Source organism: Heloderma suspectum, chromosome 6, assembly GCF_057233095.1.
Source record: "Heloderma suspectum isolate Gila_16-S chromosome 6, 16-S_ref, whole genome shotgun sequence".
NCBI lineage: Eukaryota > Metazoa > Chordata > Lepidosauria > Squamata > Helodermatidae > Heloderma > Heloderma suspectum.
Genome location: NC_139463.1, coordinates 107,624,447 through 107,645,131, shown reverse-complemented (window position 1 = coordinate 107,645,131; position 20,685 = coordinate 107,624,447). Strand labels below are relative to the sequence as shown.

Here is a 20,685-nt window from a genome sequence, read left to right as displayed (position 1 = left end):
GATAGCCTCCTCCTCCAGGTTTTTATCTAATCCCCTCTTAAAGCCATCCAAATTGGTGGCCATCACTACATCTTGAGGTAGCGGATTTCATAGTGTAACTATGCGCTGTATGAAGAAGTATTTTCTGTGATCTCTCCTGAATCTCCTCCAATCAGCTTCATGGGATACCCCAGGTTCTAGTATTTTGAGAGAGGCAGAAAAATGTCTGCATATCCACATTCTCCACACCAAATGGTCAGAAGCACAGAAGAGGCACTGGAGGTTGACAACGTCATGTAAAGGACCTGCAAACATCCATAAGAAACCAATCTCCTTTGCAGGTAGGCATGTAGGAACCCACCCCAACTCAGGTTCACAGGGCGCCTGCTGAAACGCTGCCCCTGCAAGCTTGATGAGTCGTCCGCACTCACTCCAGGACTGTCTGGTGAGTGCCCACCATTTTGCCACCCTTTTTTTGTGAAAAAGGGGGCTTAAAAATGTGCATATTTAAGTATGTGCAGTTTGAGACCAGGAAAGCGTAACATGTGCAATACTAGAGGCATTATGCGGGCCCTTGCCAGACAGGTCAGGGTGAGTCTGGGAGGACATGAGCAAGGGCAAGCGAGGGCAGGCTCCTGGATCAGCTGTGACAGGGCAGCACAGGGAGGGATGTCCAACTCCCATTTCTGAGGTCAGAGTCTCCTCAGACGGGGGAATCCCAGCTATCCTATGGGCCCTCAGACAATGCTTCGGGGGCTTAAGATTGCTCCCTAAAAGGCTCAGTTTCAGTGTCTGGTTATTATCCTCACTGAACAAAACTTCCCCACTGTATTGGGAAGGAACTCATGGCATTCTGCTGACCTTAACAGTAATACATAACATTTGTCCAGCTTTTAGGGGTTCAAAAGTGTTCTGTGTGAATGACCTAGTTGTAATCCTTATAACAACCATATATAAGCTATGTCAGTATTGTTATCCCCCATACTGCAGATGGAAGGGTGGGGGGGAGATGGAGGCTAAGCAAGAGTGGCTTGCCTAAGGTGACCTTGTGAATTCATGGCAGAAGGAAGGTCCAAACCAGATATTCTTTGATTTGTACCACAAATCCCAACCCTCTTAATCGTCAGCCACAGATGACTTCAAGCCCAAACAAGCAACCCCCTGTCAGTTATCCTCCCATCTCCATGCTGAAATCCTCAACAATCCATGCGCCAACTGGTCTGCAAGGCCACTTAACATGGATCTTAGATAATGGTAGTCACCACGAGCCAGAAATGGATAGAGTTTGAATACCACCCGTGAAAATCACCAAAACGGCCCCCACCAACTTCAAAGGACACCACTGGTATTGAAAATGTGGGGGAGCAGTGTTATCCCCACTTTAGTGACACCAGGTTGGGAAATAGCTCAAGACAAAAACACTCTGAAATCAAATCAAGGGTGATGTCACTTCTCCCCCAAATTGGGACTATTCTTTTTTCCTGACTAATTGCTCCTTGGTGTTCAGTTCAGGCCTGAATATAATAATGTAGCATTTCGGGAGGAAGATGCAACCCAATAAGCCAGCACTGGAGGCCAAGATGGAGAAGACCTCCACGGCCACCATGTATTTCCCCTTGGTGCTCAGGTAGGTTGGCACAAAGGACACCCAAACACTGCAGAAGACCAACATGCTGAAACTGATCAGCTTGGCTTCATTGAAAGTATCAGGCAACTTCCTGGCAAGGAAAGCCACCGTGAAGCTGATGAGGGCCAGAAACCCCATGTAGCCCAGGTCAATGTAGAACATGAGGGCTGAGCCTTCATTGCACTGAACTAGGATCGCGTCGACCTGGGAGTGCATGTCCAACTCTGGGAAGGGGGGAGAAGTTGCCAGCCACACAAAACAAATGCCAGCTTGAATAAGAGAGAGAGACAATATCACTGATACAGGAAGTCTCTTCCCCACCCATTTCCTCATCCTGTTTCCAGGCTTTGTAGCTACAAAGGCCAAAACCACAGTGATGGTTTTTGCTAACACGCAAGCAACAGCAATGGAGAAGATGAGGCCAAACACTGTTTGCCTCAGAAGGCAGGTCACCTTCCCAGGCCGGCCAATGAATAAGAAGGAGCAGAGAAAGCAGAACAGCAGGGAGGAGACCAAGATACAGGTGATGCTCCAGTTGTTGGCTTTGACAATGGGTGTATTTTGGTGCCGAATGAAGGTCCACAACACCAAAAGTGTGATCACAGAAATGAAAAGAGCCAAGGAGGTGAGAACTGCCCCCAAAGGCTCCTCATAAGATAGGTAGCTTATGACTTTAAGAATACATTGGTCCTGATTCTTGTTTGGATACTGATCTTCTTGGCACTTCTCACATTGGTCTGCATCTGAAAGTGTTGAGCAAAAACCTTACATTAAAACATATTCTCTGTGTTTAGCTGCGGTCTTTTAATTTGACCTCATTTAACAAATCCTCTTTCTTCAGCATCAGTGATAATGGTTCTGTCAGCATTTCCTCTTCCTGCCCCTGTTCATACTCAACACAGTAATATATTTGTCTTTCAAGAAAAGGGGTAGGAATTAAAATACATATGAATCTGAAACTTTTCAATTTTTGTGTGATTATCTCTAGAATTCAGATGTGTAAGTGGCCAAAGAACACAAAGATTCCCTGTATTTAGCTGGAATTGTTTAACTGGAGCTCATAGAACAAAGTTTCTTCTTCCTTTGTCCACCCCTGTTCATAGTAAACACACTCATATATTCTTATTTAGAGAACCATGATAGGAATTAAAATGTACCTGAAATACAAACTTCTGGGTTATTTTCAAATCATTCGGGATTCCTTCACTTACCCATCTGAATGGAAATCCTCCCTTGGGGGCACTCAACACAATCATAGCAACACACTTGCTTCCCCTGCTGGACGAACCTGCTCTGTCCCGGGTGGCACCTCTCGACACAGGTGGAGGTGGGCAGCGTCTAATGGAAAGCAGAAGGAAAGCCATTTGGCATGAAAGTAACTTTTCCTGATAGATGCAATCCTCACCTACATCCCTTTTTCTTCAGAAAATGGTAAGATCGCAGGACTTTGGTCAGGTCAGCATCTTTGGGCATGTGGCAAGACATTAATGCATCAGAAAGGCACAATGCTTACCACAGTCCATTCATGAAGGTGCTTCTTGCTGCCATTGCCACAGACTGCTTGTCCACTGTCTCAGTTGGGTGAACAGTAGGGATGGCGGAGAATTTCTCCCCGAAACTTCGGGGGGCCGAGCGCCAACGTGTTCAGCCCCCCGAACAAGTTTCGGGAGAAATCCTCTGCACCCCCCCCGCCCCCCCCACCCCCGCAGGACAGGACTTACCTTCCCTGAATGTCCCTCCCGGCGGCGGGTCCAGCTGGTGGTTCGTCGGGTGTTCGAGCGGGGCGGGGCTGCCGCCGCCGCCATTGCAATAAAAGAAAAAAAAAAAGTCCCCTGATAGGCTACGTGACGATTCACGTAGCCTATCACGGCTAGATTTGCAAAGTCAGCCGTGATAGGCTACGTCAATCGTCACATAGCCTATCACGGGTGACTTAAAAAAAAAAAAAAAGTATGTACGGATACTGGCGGCCCCCATAGGGAGCCGCCATTCCCGTTCCTTATTTGGTCGCTGTAGTCTATGTAAATGTTTACGTAGACTACGGCGAAAATAAGGGCAATGCTATTTTTTTTTTTAAGTCCCCCTTTTTTTTTTTTAAGTCCCCCGTCATAGGCTACGTGACGATTCACGTAGCCTATCACAGCTGACTTTGCAGATCTAGCCGTGATAGGCTACATGAATCGTCATGTAGCCTATCAGGGGGCGTTTTTCTTTTTTTCTTTTTACTTCCGCGTTCGCGGCCGGGCGAGGCTGCAAGCCTCCTCCCCGGCCTGAATTTCGGCCGGGCGAGGCGGGAAGCCTCCCCCCCGGCCTGAATTTCGCGGGGGGAGCAGCGAAGCGCTCCCCCCCACCGCAAACAAGCTGCGAGAAAAGGTAAGTGACTTTCGTCCACCCCTAGGAACAGCTCAGATATTTCATTCCTGCTCATTCTCCTACACTCGCTTTTGGGGAGTTGGGAAGGATTCGACTAACTGGACCCAATCCACACTACCACCCACCCAATGCAGCCTTCCCTAACCTTAGTCCTCCCAGATGTTTTGACCTACAGCTCCCATCAGCTGCAGCCACTCTAGCCAATGGTCAGAGATGATGGGAGCTGAAGTACAAAACGTCTGGAGGGACCCAAGTTCGGAAGACTACAGCAAAAGGAAAAACAGCAGGAATAGATATATCAGTTCCTAGTAGGGATGTACGGAAGTCACTTACCTTTTGTGGATTATGTTGATGGTGGGGGGGAGGCGTTCCGTCCCTGCCCCCGGAATCCTCACCAGGGGGGGAGGATCCGTTCCTCCCCCCCGGAATCTTCCGCTGTAGGCTGTGCTCTGTAGCAGCTTTGCGGAGCAGCCAGACAGGCCCAGCTGGGCCAGAGCCGTCCGCAGCCGCATTTCCGGCCGCAGAGGGCTCTGGGTAAAAACAAAAACAAAAAACTGCGTACCCAAATGTAGGGATGGAGGAGAATTGCTCCCTGAAACTTCGGGGGGCCGAGCGCCGTCTTCGGCCCCCAAAGAAGTTTCGGGGAGAAATTCTCTGCCCCCCCGCCACTCCCGGGATGGGACTTACCTTTCCCGAATGTCCCTCCCGGTGGCGGGTCCCAGCGGTGGTTCGTCGGGTCTTCGTCAGGGGCGGGGGCGGCAGCCGATCTTTCGACCGGCTGCCGCCGCCGCCATTCCAATAAAAGAAAAAAAAACGCCCCCGTGATAGGCTACATGACGATTAACGTAGCCTATCACGGCTAGATTTGCAAAGTCAGCCGTGATAGGCTACGTAAATTGTAACGTAGCCTATCACAGGTGACTTTAAAAAAAAAAAAAAAAGCACGTACATCTAATGGCGGCCCCCATAGGGGGCCGCCATTTACGTTCCTTATTTGGTCGCTGTAGTCTACAAAAAGATTACGTAGACTACGGCGACCAAATAAGGAACGTGAAAGGCGGCTCCCTATGGGGGCCGCCATTTGCGTACGTGCTTTTTTTTTTTTAAAGTCACCTGTGATAGGCTACGTGACAATTTACGTAGCCTATCACAGCTGACTTTGCAAATCTAGCCGTGATAGGCTACGTTAATCGTCACTTAGCCTATCACGGGGGCGTTTTTTTTTTTAACTTTGTATTTCGCGGCTGGGCGAGGAGAGGCGCCTCCTCCCCGGCCTGAATTTCAGCCGGGCGAGGCGGGAAGCCTCCCCCCCCGGCCTGAATTTTGGCCGGGCGAGGCGGGAAGCCTCCCCCCCCGGCCTGAACTTCGCGGGGAGAGCAGCAAAGCGCCTCCCCCCCACTGTGAAAACCTGCGAGACCAGGTAAGTGACTTTCGTGCACCTCTACCCAAATGGTGGCGGCTATGGCCGCCGCCATTTGCGTTCCTTATTTTTGCCCACTTAATCTACATAAATATTTATGTAGAGTATGATGGTGAAAATAAAGGGGAATGAAAATAGCGTAGCGCGTCCTATTTTTTTGTGGTTTTTTGTGTTTTTTGTCTTTTTTTGGTGTGTGTTTTTTTACAAGACAAATGGTGGCAGCAGCAGCTGGTCGGAAGACTAGCCGCCGCCGCCACCACTGCCCAGAAGATCTGCCCCAGGTAAGTCTCGTGCTGGGGGGGGATCAGTGGGGGGGGGCGGGGAGGTGGCAGGCCGTTCTGCCACAGATTTCAGGGGGCCTTCTGGCATTCGGCCTCACCGAGATCCATTGTGGAATCCTCTGCCATCCCTAGTTTCTAGTGAATGTAGCCTTGATAGTCTCTTGTGGTTAACAAAAGAGAGAGTCTTCTACAGAGTGAGAGACTAACAAGTCCACTTCATCAGATTCATGCAGTCCTACCATTGATTTCTAATTTCCCATTGGTGCAGAAAGAGAGAGAAAAAAGCAGTGCAATCAGACGGTAGTATTACGGAAAAGTACAGCCTCTGGGAACTGTATCATTAGTTTAGTCAGTTGGATAGATTACCGTATCATAAACATAATAAAATAGTAAATACATCAGAAAAACTTGAAAAACTTCTCAAACTTTGCAAAGATCTCCATATTCAGGACAAAAAGGATTTAAGATTTTTAAAAAATGAAATGGGGGAGGAACCCAAACTGGCAAACTCCCCACCCAAGCCCAGGGATCTGAGTCCTGAGCTCTTAAAAGTCTGGATATGAATCCCGATGTCTTCAACCATGTTAGTGCTTAATTGGGTTGCCACCTTCTTCTCCTCCACATTTTAAACTAGGGGTGGTAGGGGTTCTGGTGGGGGTTTGAAGCTCAGCAATTTTTCACTGGCTTGCCCCCCCCCAACACCGGTCCGTGGATGCCCTTGCCTGCCCAACTCAGTCAGGCAAGTGCGTGGCCACCTGCTCCCTCACCAAGCTGTCATTTTGCGTTAAAATGGCAGCTGGGCCTTTTTCGTAAATAACCATCTATGCAAATGGTGGCCATAAAGTGGCCATTTACTCAACGTTACAGGCGTCAATGGACCATTGACACCTGTAATGTTGTGTAAATGGCCACCTTATGGCCACCATTTGCGTAAATGGTTATTTATGGAAAAGGCCCAGCTGCCAATTTTACTCAAAATGGCAGGTCAATAAGGGAGTGGGTGGCCATGAGCCTCTCACCACCTGCCCATGGACCGCTCAGGAGCTCGCCGTGTGTGGCGAGTAGGGTTAGGCAGCTGGTGGGGGCCTAGTAAGGGGTGTGTCAGCCAAGAACTGGTGAGTTTGCCCATCGCTACTCTAAGCAGCTATACGGCAAGCAGGCACGTCATGATCCTCTTTATGCTGGGAATACTTGTGCTGATTCAATCTGGTGGGTGTAGATGGGTGAGAATTTTGTTTCAGTTAATTTTTGATAAGACTTTACTACAATTCATGAAGCTCATATTGGGAGAGAAAGACCTTGAGATTTACACAAACAAAGAAAGCAAAACAGACAGATTTGCTCAGTCCTAAACAGGAAGCAGACAATCTTGAGACCTGTGGTCCTACATATATTTCACCCTCCTGGAAAGCTTATTGAATACATCATCTGATGATCATGTACCAAAGAAAAGTGGGAAGGGGGGAACAGCAGGGAGAGGCTGAGTAGCTGATCTCCATCATATTAGCTGTGCCCAGGTGCAAAGGTCTGAGGCCTACAGAGGGAAAAGGAAGCCAGGTCAGGCCTAGAGGTCTGGGGTTTTCTGTTGGGAGGGGTAACCCTGAGAGGACTAGTTTCATTTCTCCAGTCAGGTGTCAGTTTCATTTCTCCACTGAAGTTTCGTTTCTTCATGGTTGAAACAATACATTTGATTTTGAGGGAGGGGGTATAAAAAGAGAGTGAGGAGCCAGTAGAAGCAGAGTCTGGGAGACCAGAGACTGAAGAGGGAGCAGGAAGAAGCAGCCTGGAGAAGTCTAAGTACAGCTAAGGTAAAGGAACTTGTGTTTTGCCACTTTTATTCTCTTTTAATGCCGTTTGTATCACTCAGCTCTATTGTGTAAATACCTTTGGATGTAATTTGTTTGCTTTAAATCTACTCGTAAGCTGTTGTGTTTAAACTCCTGTTCTACAGTGTCAGTCACCCCACGTCTACAGCTTAAACCCCATGTTACTGGGAAAGGGAAGTTGCAAAGAAGGAAGGTGGGCCTCTTAGGGAGGCAAGAGATCCTGAAGGAGTTGCTCTGGGGGTCCAGGTCATAAGATGAACCTTGACACCAGGTTTTGCTGCTAAATCCCAATGCAGAAGATCCTGAGGCCAATATCCAGAGTATGTGCATAAAATATGGTGGCGATGTTGATCACTGTGCTTACCTGCCTGAATTTATGATTCCACATTATAGCACTTCCATTCACAATGAACTCTTTCCCTGCAGGAGCCTGGGGGTCCATCCATCCAACTTGGACTCTCTGAAAGGATTCATTGGGGAAGGTGACCAAGTTGATGAGATCATATCCCCCTGCCAGGTCCCCATTATCATTGAAAAATATTTCTTCACCAGCACTGTTGTTAAAATGGGTGTTTCTGAGAAACCAGTGAAGCTAAACGGAAGGAGAAAAAAAAGGAATGGGGTCAAAAAGCAAGGAACTGGTTAATATCACTGCTATGCAAACCTGATTTTAACTACCTATTAGCCACTGAATCATTACTACCAAAAATGAATCTACAAGAGTTTGTACTTTCCCAACATTTTAAAATGTCTATCCAAGGTAGGAAGAAAGATGTCAACTATCAGAGCACCAACACAAACCGAATAACTCTCAGAACACCTGTGGTCTCCACAATATACAAAACAAGAATCCTAATATGCTACAATAGGAATTCTGAATGGACTCCTTCAGAGGGTTGTGACTAGGGATGGGGGAGAATTTCTCCCCGAAACTTCGGGGGGCCGAGTGCCAATGCATTCGGCCCCCCGAAATTGGTGGGGAAATTCTCCACCGCCCCGCCGCCCCCCCCCGGGATGGGACTTACCGTAGCCGAATGTCCATCTCGGCGGCGGGTCCTGGCAGCGGTTCGGCGGCGGTTCGTGGGGGGCGGGAGCGGCAGCCGGTCTCCCGACTGGCTGACACTGCCGCCATTGCAAAAAAAAAAAAAAGGAAAGTAAAAAAAAAACAAACCATCCCCGTGATAGGCTACGTAACGAGTAACGTAGCCTATCACGGCTAGATTTCCAAAGTCAGCCGCGATAGGCTACGTAAATCGTCACGTAGCCTATAACGGGTGACTTTGAAAAAAAACACAAAAAACGCACGTACGCAAATGGCGGCAGCCCATGGGCGCCGCCATTTGCGTTCCTTATTTTGGCACGTCTAGTCTACGTAAAAATTTATGTAGACTATGGCGAAAATAAGGGAACGCTATTTGCGTAGAAGGGGCACTTCTACACGGCCTGAATTTTGCAGGCGAGGGATGGGGCGCCTCCCCCCCCTTACCTGAAATTTGGGGGGAGAACTGAAGCGCCTCCCCCACACCGCGAAGCAAGCTTCGAGAACAGGCAAGGGACTTTCGTCCATCCCTAGTTGTGACCCTGGATTGGGGTTTTGCATACAATGCTTCCTGCCCCCTGCCCAAACTGAGGAAACCAGCAAAAGCACTGTTTACGACAAAATCTCAGCCAGTCCACACAACAGGTTCACTTTCTGGACATGACTGTGCAAGTCCATAATGGACATACAAGCACAGCTTATATCGGAATCCTACTGACTGCCACAGCCGCTTCCAGCCAGAACACAGCTTTCATGGGTTTCAAAGGGGCTGGACATCCCTTTTCAGTCATGGTCTAAGAAATTAAGCCTGCCAATGTAGTTGTCCTTTTTCTAATTTATTTATGATTTTGCTTTTCTTGTATTTTGAGTTAATTCTGGTATGGTATATTATACTGTTTTGCCATTTCAATCCTGGAGGTGCAATGACCTGCCATGGCTGAAGTTTCTGGAGATCCCATGTTCTTCCATCTCCCGTTGTTTTGTACGTGTCTCTTGATGAATCCATGGCATGGAGAGCATGTGCTACAGCATAGACAGCATTGTAGATATTGTAGCTCTGGCCAGACATCCCTGTTTCAAACATAGATCCAGGGAGGCTCCCCAGCTTCTCCTTCCCAGTGCAGTTTCCCTTGTTTGCGACATAAAGATTATACATAGGGAAGGAACAGATAAACGCACTGGCCCAGAACTGATGGATGAAATAAAAAGTGGACTGGAAAGGATTGATCATCTCCACGAAATCTTGAAATCCTGGCACCACGTTTGTATGGAGGGTGAAGGACAAGGTGCCATTGAAAGATTTAGTGGTGAATTTACCCCCAGGTGCTAAAGCAGTGAAATCCCATTCAGCTGTCGTGATCCACACTCTCTCTGTTGGATTCATATAACCAATTTCCTCAGAGTATAAAACTAGCCGTAAAGCTTCCAGAGACTGATTGTCTCCATATACAAGAATCACACTGATTTCACTCAGTGTGAGAGTTGACTGAATTGGTCTCAATTTTTGTAGAAGTATTTCATGTGGTAAAAATTTTGTCACTGTTGGGATCATTTGCATCCAAGCAATGCAAAGATTGTTCTCCAAGAGCCTTGGTCTCAGCGTTCGGAGGAAGGTTTCCCCACTGTCATCCTCTGAAATAATGAGGCCGATCCAGTTCCATCTGAAATGCTTGAGTAGCTGAACAATCCCGACATACTGAAGACCTTCACTTGGGACCATCCGGTAGAAAGAAGGAAAGCGAGTTTTGTCCCTCAGTGCTGGATCAAAGGCACCATAGCTGAGCTAATGGGAATGATACAATACCTTCAGGATGGAGAAAACTATCACAACGTTCTTGACTCAAACTGACTCCATCCAAACCTTTGCCAACATCTTGACCTCACTCAATATAATAATCTACTCTTAAACATTGTGGTCTCTAACAGTCTAATCTTAAATTTCTTAGCAAGCTCGCCTGGTGTTATCAATACTCTGGCTGCGAGTAGATTCTAAACAGGATGTTGAAGCAACTAGCTTTCATGGGCATCCACAGGAAGGGCCAGCGGGGGGCAGACGCTGCCCACCCCGATGACCCATAATCTCCAGATTCCCAGCTTTCATGTTTTTAAAAACTAAGCCTCTTGCTCTTGTAGAACCTGCGATATGCATAGACACTTCTCTGCCCTTTTGGTTTGTAAGCAAATGTAGCACCTCCCACCTTTCATTGGTTTGAACCAATGAATGAAGTCATAGCAGCATCTGACACACCCTCTGTCTGCAGAATTGACTTCCTGGTTCATTGGAAAGCCTTTTGGTGGGTCTTTCCTTGTGGAAAAGTGATTACTGCCTCAAAAGATCAATGTGGAAATCCAGGCTTTTAGTGTAGCTCTGTAGTGTGTCTACCCCCGCCCCCAAAATAAAATGTTGGAGGAAGGACAGCTGTTCATGCTCTTTCGAACTCAGCTCTTAATAATTAATTAATATTTTTCTGAGTTTGTAAACAGTATTTTTCTTTAACTGGCATTGCAATGCTCATAAAGTTCATCATTATTACATCTATATTACAGGAGTCATGGTTGTAACTGAGTGTGGGTTACTCCAGCCCTGCAGAGTAGCTCAGCATTGCTATTCCCATTTAGGGGTGTCCAGCATGGGGAAATCAAGCCCTCTTGGGGTTCGATGGCTTCCCCCCGAGGCCCTGGCTCAGCTTGCTTTAGTGAGCCAAGCCACAGGCTCCCCACCAGATGCGCTGTGTGCAAACAGCTCCTGTGCGCAAATGGGCACTGCGCACAAATGGCTCCTTCTCCCCCTCCCAGGACTGATGAGGGGGAGAAGGAGCCGTTTGCACATGGTGGCAGCAGTGGATAGGAGTGGCAGGGATTTGCACTGCCGCCCCCTGCCAATGTCAGCAGCACTGCCGCCCCCATGTGCCAACTTCTTGTGCTCTCCCTCCCGACACCAGAAAGGAGAGTGTGAGGGGTTTGCGCATGGTGGTTGCGGCAGGGAGCAGACAGCACCAGCAGGAGTTTCCACCTCCACGACCTGCCGCGAGTACTACTGCCACCACGTGCGAGGGCTCCTTCTCCTCTTCCTGGGCCCCAGGAGGGGGAGAAGCAGCCATTTCTGTGCAGGCCGTGGAAGGAGAAGGGAAGTCTCACACACAGCAGCTGCCTGCCGTGCGCAAATGGAGGATGAGAGGGGAGCAACAGTCCCCTCTCATCTTCCTGCCCCACTGCTGTGCCACCACTACAGCAGCAGGGGCAGGAGGATCAGAAGGGAGCCAGTTTTGATACAAGCAGGAGCTTGCCCTGTGCTGACGTTAATCTCACCATGAACACATACCTGTGGCATCTTGTAGGCATTGAAGATGTCGGCCATCTGGATGGAGTTTTGAGAGGTGAGTGCTCCAACGACAGCCATCAATTTCTCTTTCCTGCCACAGTTATAATTGATGGGATTCCTCTGTCCTGTGAAGAGAAGATCCAGAGTGGCCCAGCAGTTTCGCCCTGGATCAAATGCACTGTCATAAATCTTGGAATCGAGTGTGGCGTTGGGTAAAAATTCGACATTCTTTTTGATCTCATGAATGGCAAAAGTAAAGGCAAGCACATGCTGGTAGTTTTTAGGGATCATGCTGCAATGAGAGTGTTATATATTATTAAATCAAGTATGTTGATCTTGAACTATGATTCACTCATCTAACTAAATAGGAAGATTATAATAATAATACCTAACAAAAACAACATTCATTCATTGCTTCTCACCACAGACTTTCACACAGCATAAAGAAATCCATAACTAATACACCCAGAATAAAAATCCAAATCAGTATAAAGCATAATCAGCAAAACAATAGGAAGAAGAAAGAGGGGGAAAACCTGGAGGGGGGAAGCCTCTCTTATTGGTTGAGCAGCCCCTGCCCATCAGATGACAGTCACCCCAGCCCCCTGCCCCCCAGAAGTATATTCTCTGAGATGACTTCGAATGGCGCAAAGCACTCGTGGATCCCTGCCCGGACCAAAACCAGCTCCATGAAAAATGCGGGTAAGCCACTCCTTCCTTCTCCTTCCATTGTCATGGAGACACCCCCAAAATCTCTACCAAATGCAGTGTACTGGACTGTTGTGAAGATATAATGTATCTCTGAAATTTTATGTATTTATGTATTCATTTCATTTCATTTCATTTCTGTACTGCCCAATAGCTGAAGCTCTCTTTGCAGATATAGCATAACATACAATGAAATTAATAACTAGATCCATGTGGCTAATTTGCAGAGTAAAGGTCAGTTTTTCTCACCTTGCTCTTCCAATGCCCCACTCTCTTTCTGCCCAATGAGTGAACTCCTGGGAATCTTTCTCATCCACCTCTCTTTTCCTCCCAGCTTGTCTGCAGGGGTATTGCTAGGTACCCAGAAGATCAAGCACAGAGAAGAAGTATTGCATACAATTGGCATATGCTGATTTATATGCATATATGAACATTCTGATTTACAAGAATTTAAATTTTACAAAGGCAAGCCATCAAAATCCAAATTCTTCCATTTGCACCCCAAAACTGTTCCTCTTCAAAACAATTCATTTCCCCTTCAGTCGGGATGGAGGACCCAGGGATGCCCCCAAACTGAAATTCTCCAAACTTTGCTTGCAAGTTTGATTTAGCTTGTTCCCCTTCTTATTTGTGACCATTTGTTGTTGTTGTTGTTTATTTCAATGGTGAAAGTTGTGCATTTTTCAGAAGTTGTGCATTTTTCAAGTTGTGCATTCACCAAGAGTTTCCCATTTTTACACAGGCATTTTTTTAAAAGTGCACATTTTGTGAATGCAAGCACAAGTTCAGGAATCTGTGAACATTTTCAGAGGACATGCACTCCTGTTTGCATTCAGAGCTACCAACAGGGCATTTTGAGTGATGTGCAAACTGAGTTGAAATTCTCAGACATCCCTGCCCTTCCATGACTCCCATATCACCTCAAATGTACTATCATCATTTATTTCCACAAATTAATATCCTGCCCAATATAACCCTCCCCAAATCAGTCCCCCCCCCTCAGTTCATTACCAACCAAGATCACTTACTCCACAATGCAGTGTTAACAGAGACCCTCTTTAATAAAAGTGCAGTTTGATGGCTATTATGAGGGAGGGAGCTGTCTGGTCTGTCAAGAGAGCTGGGAAAGGATCCACAGATGCTTAGCAGCTCAGGGGCAAAACTAATGGGGTGCGGAGATAGACAAATCACCCCATTGTGCATGTCAGGCTCCTGTTTTGATTAGGCTATAATAGGCTATATTAGGCAAGGTTTTGGTTCTCAGGCACTGAGTCCGAGGAGAGGCACCATTCCCTGAGGGGAGGTGCCCATGAGGAGAATTGATGAGGGCTTCAAGACCAGGAAATGCAGTTTCCACACTCAGGATCTATGACAGTCCCTGAATTGTCAGAGAAGCACCTCAGGAACAAAGCAACTGGATGAAGAACCATCTGTTCGATGATGGGATAATAAATAACATTAACGATAGGGATGGGGGAGAAATCCTCCACGGACCCCAATGAGGCTGGATTCAGAAGACCCTGGCCTCCGGAGCACGTGGAGGATCAGAAGACTTACCTCTGCTTCCTGGAAGAATCCTCACCAGCCGGATAATCCCCGCCAGCTGACTCCAGAGCACCAGTGATGCGGCCGCTATTGCTGCATCGCTGGCTGGGCTGATGGGTTGCAGTAGCAAATGGCGTCCACTATGCCATTTGTGGCCATAAAGGTCTTAGTTTAACCTAACTGCAGCCATTTACGGCTTTTAAAATAGTAAAACAGAGTGTAGAACTCTGCTTTCTTTTTTCCTTTCGGAATCTTCTCCATTTTTCCTTTTGCATTAATGAATTACATATTAATACGGAAAATAATGATGTGTGTTTCTTTTGGTCTGAGGGTCTGCATGTGTGTGTATGGGTAGGGGTAGGTGGGTTGCTTTTTCTTTTGTTACCCCTGGCAGCCTTTGGAGAGATTGACAGATGACTCTGGAGGTCTGAATTGACCATGATTTCTTTAAAAAAAGAAAGAAAGAAAGAAAGAAAGAAAGAAAGCAAAAAGAATCCTGCCATTGGCTCCATAACATCTAAGTAACTATGTTTCTACCTAAATCAGGGGTTAGTGAACACACAGGATACAGGCTGCATGTGACTGTGTTCCCCTTCCAAGACTGCTGAAATTGAAGTAATTTGCAGGGAAATAAGGCACAACGGAGCATGCTTGTTTGCAAGATGAATCATGCTCTTGGGAACACGATTCTGCTTGGAAACAAGGCACATGCAGGGAAACACATCTTGTTGCTCTGCAAAAATGCCATAATTTTGGATGCAGCGAATTCGGCAGTGGCGAGTGCGGGGTAGGGCAACCTCTGGAGGTTTTGCCCACCCCACATCCAACAGTGCTCCTGCAGAAAAGAAAAGTACTATCTAGGACAGTTTGGGTGTGCACTTAAGGATTCTTCCCACATGGATGAATGTCTGACCTCTGCTCCCAAGACAGCTCAAAAAACATTTTCATCAGTTGAGATATAGAAAAGTTTAAGGAAGAACCAGATCTGACCTTGACCTGCTAATTGTTCTGGTTGTACAGGGTAGAGTGGAAGAATATTAGTCTGAATGAACACCATCCTGGCTTCAAAAAGAAAAGAAGAGTGAAGAAAGAGAAAAGATGGTGCTTAACAGTAGCAATTTATTTTTGAAGTGAAGAATGATGACTGGGTCCTGTACAGAACTTTTCATATGAGAGAGTAAAAGGAAGGAAGGAAGGAAGGAATTAAGAAAGAAAGAAAGAAAGAACTTACTAAGCATTTCTTGCAGTGGAATAAGTTGGGTGTTTTATAAACTCCTGTATAACAGTGTTAGCAAGTGCCATGGACACAAACTGGCCAATGAACATCTCATCTGAAGGTTTATATGAATGAGATTGGACTGTTGAGTTCCAGCTATGTATGGAGCTGGAGTTCAAACTCCTGCTCGAAGAATAATATAACAGTAGCAGCAGCAAAATCAGATGGAACATGGACAGATTTGGACAAAGCTCCAACCGGACCCGTTCATGATCACTTATTGCCATCATCCTCAATATCAGTCCTGGCAGAAGATACAGAAAAGCTTCAGTTGACAGAGCTGTGCCTGCCTCAACTTAATCTCCCAGATAATGGTGGAGCAAGTTGTTCAGACAGGAGTCTTTATAGACTGAATGTCACATCTAACAGTAGAGATGGGCTGTTTGAGGTATCAGTTGTTGTTTTTTCCCCATGGGGACCTCTGATTACCTGTGGGGCTTCCAACATCAGCAGTGCCTAACACATTCATTTTAAAAATTACAGGGCACATCATCTGTTTTCTCCAAGTCCTCAAGTCCCAGTACAAGGAAATAAAATGTGTTGGTCATACCCCATATAGGGCTTGCCCTGCTTAATCTTGGGGCAGGAAAGATACAAACCTCTGTTGGGGTGAAGCAATCGATTGGAGACTTGGTCTAACTGTCCGAATAGATACAGATTGGCATAGGACCAATGGAGAGAAGGTGGATGGTGGAAGTCCATTCTACATCCCTAGCCTGGTCGAGCTCATCTGAATCTGCCTTCAGCTGAGTCAGCCCATTAGTGCATCTATCCCAGGACTGACTAGTCAAGATGCTCTAAGATCTCTCCCTGCCATTGAAATTGGCTTCCTTTTAACTGAGCCCTGCTACTAGAACTTATGGTCCCTGGAGCTAAGGACACTGTTCTGAAACGAGGCTGGAAGCTAGACTGGAATGTATCTCAATAATCAGTGTCATCTAAACCTCACTGGCCCTCACATGAAGCCATCCATTCCAAGATCTTGCTCAGAAATGGTAGATTCAAAACTGGGTGATCATTCTTCATAGCCTAGGGATCTAGACAGGCCTTTTTCAACAGCGGTTTTACTACTGCCTCCTTTAGGAATGCGGTAACTATGTATCCCTTAATGAGGCATTGACCACTCCTGATATTCATGTTGTACGCCCAGCCCTGGAAGACCTGTCTAGCCAGCAAGAGCAAAGACCTAAAGGACAAGTGATAGGCCTCAGTCCTCGAAGCAGCTTGCACAAGCTGAGAAGTATCCATAGCTACAGGACGAGCGGGTGCCATGGCTACATCCATCTCCATTTCTTTCAGAATGGTGGTATCCAAGTTGGAGAAAATATAAATAATTGTATCTACAAATCTACAAAACTATCTACAATAAATATTGTAGATACAATAAATAATTGTATCTACAATCTACAAATGCAACACAATGGGCCTCTGTGTGTGTGTGTGTGTGTGTTGAACTATACGAAGCAGACTCCTGACCACCTGAAACAGCTCTATTGGCAAATGTTGTGCAGACACAGTGATGGGGAAGAAATAAACTCCGCCCTACACACCAAAGTCACATCCATGGAGTAGGCCCTAAAAGGGTCATATTTTTAGTCATGTTTGCTTCAGTTTTTACACCAGCTGCATTCTACTTATTGACCTTGCTGTTTCCCAGCTCCTCAGAATGCCAAGGAGCCAATATGACTCTATTGTTTGGCTGAGCACATTTAGGAGTGATTATACGCCTTTTGCATCCCTGTTCCTTCATGCGATAGGCTACGTAAAGATTTACGTTCCCTATCACGTCAAAGAGCATGGACGCAAATGGAGTCCGCTGTGCTGGACGCCATTTCTGTGCGCAGTTTGTCATCCCAGCCAGTGATACAGCAATGGTGGCCATATCGCTGGGGCTTCAGAGCTGGCAGCAGGCAGGATCCCCTGGCAAGGACTTCACAGGGGAGGTGGAGGTAGGAGTTCCGATCCTGCATGGACTTCAGAGGGCCGGATTCAGCCTCATTGAATCCAGCCTCATTGGGGTCCGTGGAGGATTTCTCCCACATCCCTAGAGTCATCATAAGATCCCCTACCCACATATCATTTTCTTCCATCCCAGTTTAGATGACCAAACCCAATGTGTGCACCGCCACATGTATTGGGCCAGATATTATTTGTGACAGGCCCATGGCTGTCATGGTGGCCATGAAGTTCTGAACCACTCCACACAAGGCAGCCTTGGCATGCATGTTAAAGTTGCCTGAGACTATACGTCTTGGAGGTCTCCGCATCTCTTCTGAGACTACCTCCATTTCCACACATCAATTTCCATCCACATGTTCTCTGGCTTAGATTCCCCCCTATGACTCAGAGGAGGACTCAGAGGGGAAGGAGGTTTCATCCAGTCACCTATCATCTACTAATCGGGGATCTTCCAGGCCAGAGGATGTAGCTTTAGTACTACTAAGATTCAGAGGCACCCCTCCAATACAGTCTTCATTGCCAGTAGGAGCCAGCAGCTGCAGAATCAGAAAATGGTCCTTTAATAAGTAGATGGCTCCTTAGAGCGTGCAGAGTTAACACAGGTCCAGACCTGCCAGCCCTCCGAAGGTTTCAGAAGGCTTCTGCATGTTGCTGAGACAACAGCTCTTCCTGAGTGAGTTCCAGCCAGCAGAGATCTGGCCAGAGTGCTGAAAGACCCTGTCCTGCCTTCCTGCGTAGCTGGACCTGACTCCGCCTTGTCCTTCCAGTAAGTGCAACTGCTTCAGGGTGGCTCCCCTGGGAACTTTGAGCCAAGGCAGGACAATATCAGCAGAGTACATAGAGGGGTGCAGGACCACAACTGCTTTTTCCACCCCTGAACACAATGCAACGAGAGTTCCTTTGTCACAGATCCTAGAAGGTCTGTTATCTCAATAACTACAAGAATTGCTGTATTTACATACAGGCCCAGTTCTTCTTGCAGTGGCAATTCCGGGACTGGGCAGTCCCACTGGAGGTGAAGCCTCATACAACTGAAGCCTCTTCCAACCAAAGACAAGCAATATAATTTTAAAATGCACATAGGGAAACTAAACTTAAGGTGAGAGGATTCTAGCCCAGACTTCAATGTAACAAGCTATTTTTCATGATGGGGGGAATAATGTAGAATGGAAGGTCATTCAGTTATGTCAGCCTCCACCTGCAATCCCAAATTGTACAGTCCAGACACAGGGGTTTGCCACCTCATCTGGTATGTGGTGCACAAGGACATTAGGGTTCTGAACGCAAAAAGGGGAGGTTGTGACTTTTTCATCTTTTTCTTCTGGTTACAGAAGACTATCACCAAAGAGACATCTAGATTCCCCTTCCTTTATCCCCTCCCCCATTGAGAAGATTTTGCGCAATGAGGCCAGAGGTTTTCTTTGAATAATGAAGCACATCTTTTCATGCTCAAACAAGGACAAGTTTTATTTTATCAAAGCCAGAATGATCCATGATCTCAGATACTGCAGAAAACCATCCAGAACATGTACCTGCTACCTAATTAAACGCTTGCTAACTAAAGGCTGTAGAAGGAGAGTTCGGGATTTGGCCAAGAATGGGGCTCCTTTGAGTGGACCCTTCAAAGGCCCAGAAGTCCTGAGCTTTGCCAGATGTGGTTGCTAAATTATGCAGACACCAACTTCTTTCCCCCCCGCTTGAACTATGCAATCTAGGCTGGAGGTAGTGATGTAATTGTCAGGTGTGTTTTCACAAGCTGATCAGAGTGTTCCAGGTATGCTTATCTGAGTCACCATGGGGAGAGCCAGAAAGGCAGCAGGATGTCAAGAAGCAGCTGCAGCCCTACAGCAGGAAAAGTAGCAAGCAAGGAAATCATGCAAAGTGAGACGAAGGATCAGAGGAGGGTGGATGGAAGCCCAAAGGGAGCAGGGTGGACATTTGAATCTCTAGACAGACTAAAGGTCATCTAAGGCAGATCTAAATTCATTAACATTCCAGATCTTTTACAACCTAGGCCTACATTTTTGGCTGAGACATTCAGCGACTTGGGAGCCGAACAAATCTACAAAATCCCAGAAATCCAACTGGTTTTCCATTCTTACACCGAACTTCAGTTATTCGAGTGATGCCTGCACCAGAGAAAGTGAGGTCATGAGCCATCATAACAGGAAGTCAGTGAAAGGGGAGATGAGTGTCGATGGTCTCCAGTGACTGGTTTGCCATCAGTGGTGCAGATGTCTTGAAGCTGCTCTTCTGAGGCATGAATGATGTAAGTGTGAAAGATTCCAAAGGCAATGCATCTCTTGGTCAGAATCATCGTGCAGTAGACATTGCCATTCTGGGCATTTGTCTTTGGAAAATCGACATGATGTAGTTTGAAGTATTCATAATTACGGAAAGCTTCCATCCCTACCATCATCCAAGGGAACACCAGTAGCAGCCATAATAGACAAAGCCCCTTTGCAGCCATGGCTCGCTGTGTCACTTCCTAATTATCTCTGAACAAATGAAAAAGAAAATCATGTGTGTGTGTGTGTGTGTGTGTGTGAGGGGGGGATGGGTAGAATTCATTACTTGCTTTCCCCACCAACATATTGCACTATTTATTTATCACATATATATCCCATCCTTTCTCCAATAAGCTCAAAATGGCCGAATTACATTGTCTTACCTTCACAACGGTCACTGAGGTGGCCTTTGTTTGGAGATGGAATTGTCCAAGGTTGGTAAGGAGTTCAACTGATACCGCTCCACCCAACCTCCAACTATCAATGCTGTGGTCACTTATTTAGGATTTTTGTGTAGCTCTCTTAACAGGAAAAGACACTCAAACCGGGCCAACTGCTGAATGGGGTATTTGGTCAACAAGATGGAATCTTTATGGCATGCAGCTATGCCTCTCCAGGCCCCTCAAGTCTTGACTGGTGCTAGACTGCCCCCCCCCCGCATATTCTGGAGGACACATTTGGGAGAAGTTTATCCTTCCCTTTCATCCAACTAGGTCTCTCTTTCTGGGCCAGATCATACTCTTTCCCCTTAAAGACCTGGCATTATTCAATGGCACCTTGAGACTAAGGGGCACTGCTGAAAGGCCACCACTGTTAACCAGTCTGGGGGATGGTCTGTAAAGTAACATGGCACATAGATGTTGAGACTGGTTTATCCACCACCATCACAGCCTCTGCGCATGACTACTAAAAAAAAAAGTTTTAAAACTCTACAAAGGTCTATCCAGTATTACACACTAGAGGCACATTAAAGGGCTAGAGGAGGGGAGGGAAACCTCAGGCCTGTGGGTCAAATCCAGCTCTCCCGGAGCACCAAGCTGAG

General features: G+C 46.7%; 1 protein-coding gene across 1 annotated transcript; it reads right to left on the bottom strand.

The window, feature by feature from the left end:
• Positions 1-447: 447 nt before the first annotated feature.
• On the bottom strand, positions 448-19,762 carry LOC146342349 (vomeronasal type-2 receptor 26-like). The gene is made up of 7 exons (XM_084807813.1): positions 19,576-19,762; positions 15,352-15,640; positions 11,868-12,159; positions 9,474-10,328; positions 7,871-8,098; positions 2,818-2,944; positions 448-2,349 (listed from the first exon to the last, which is right to left on the bottom strand). Exons 1-7 carry the CDS (start codon positions 19,760-19,762, stop codon positions 1,448-1,450), a joined length of 2,880 nt encoding a protein of 959 aa, XP_084663939.1. The 3' UTR covers positions 448-1,447.
• Between the last annotated feature and the right edge of the window lie 923 nt (positions 19,763-20,685).

What these genes read in the sequence shown, in the direction of transcription:
- LOC146342349 (XM_084807813.1), bottom strand. Translation starts at nt 19,762, where the DNA reads ATGGAAGCTTTCCGTAATTATGAATACTTCAAACTACATCATGTCGAT. An exon ending in ATGCCTACAAGATGCCACAG is followed by an intron (nt 10,329 to 11,867) that starts GTATGTGTTCAT and finishes CATTCCCATTAG; the next exon opens with CTCAGCTATGGTGCCTTTGA. An exon ending in AGAAACTTCAGCCATGGCAG is followed by an intron (nt 8,099 to 9,473) that starts GTCATTGCACCT and finishes CCTTCCGTTTAG; the next exon opens with CTTCACTGGTTTCTCAGAAA.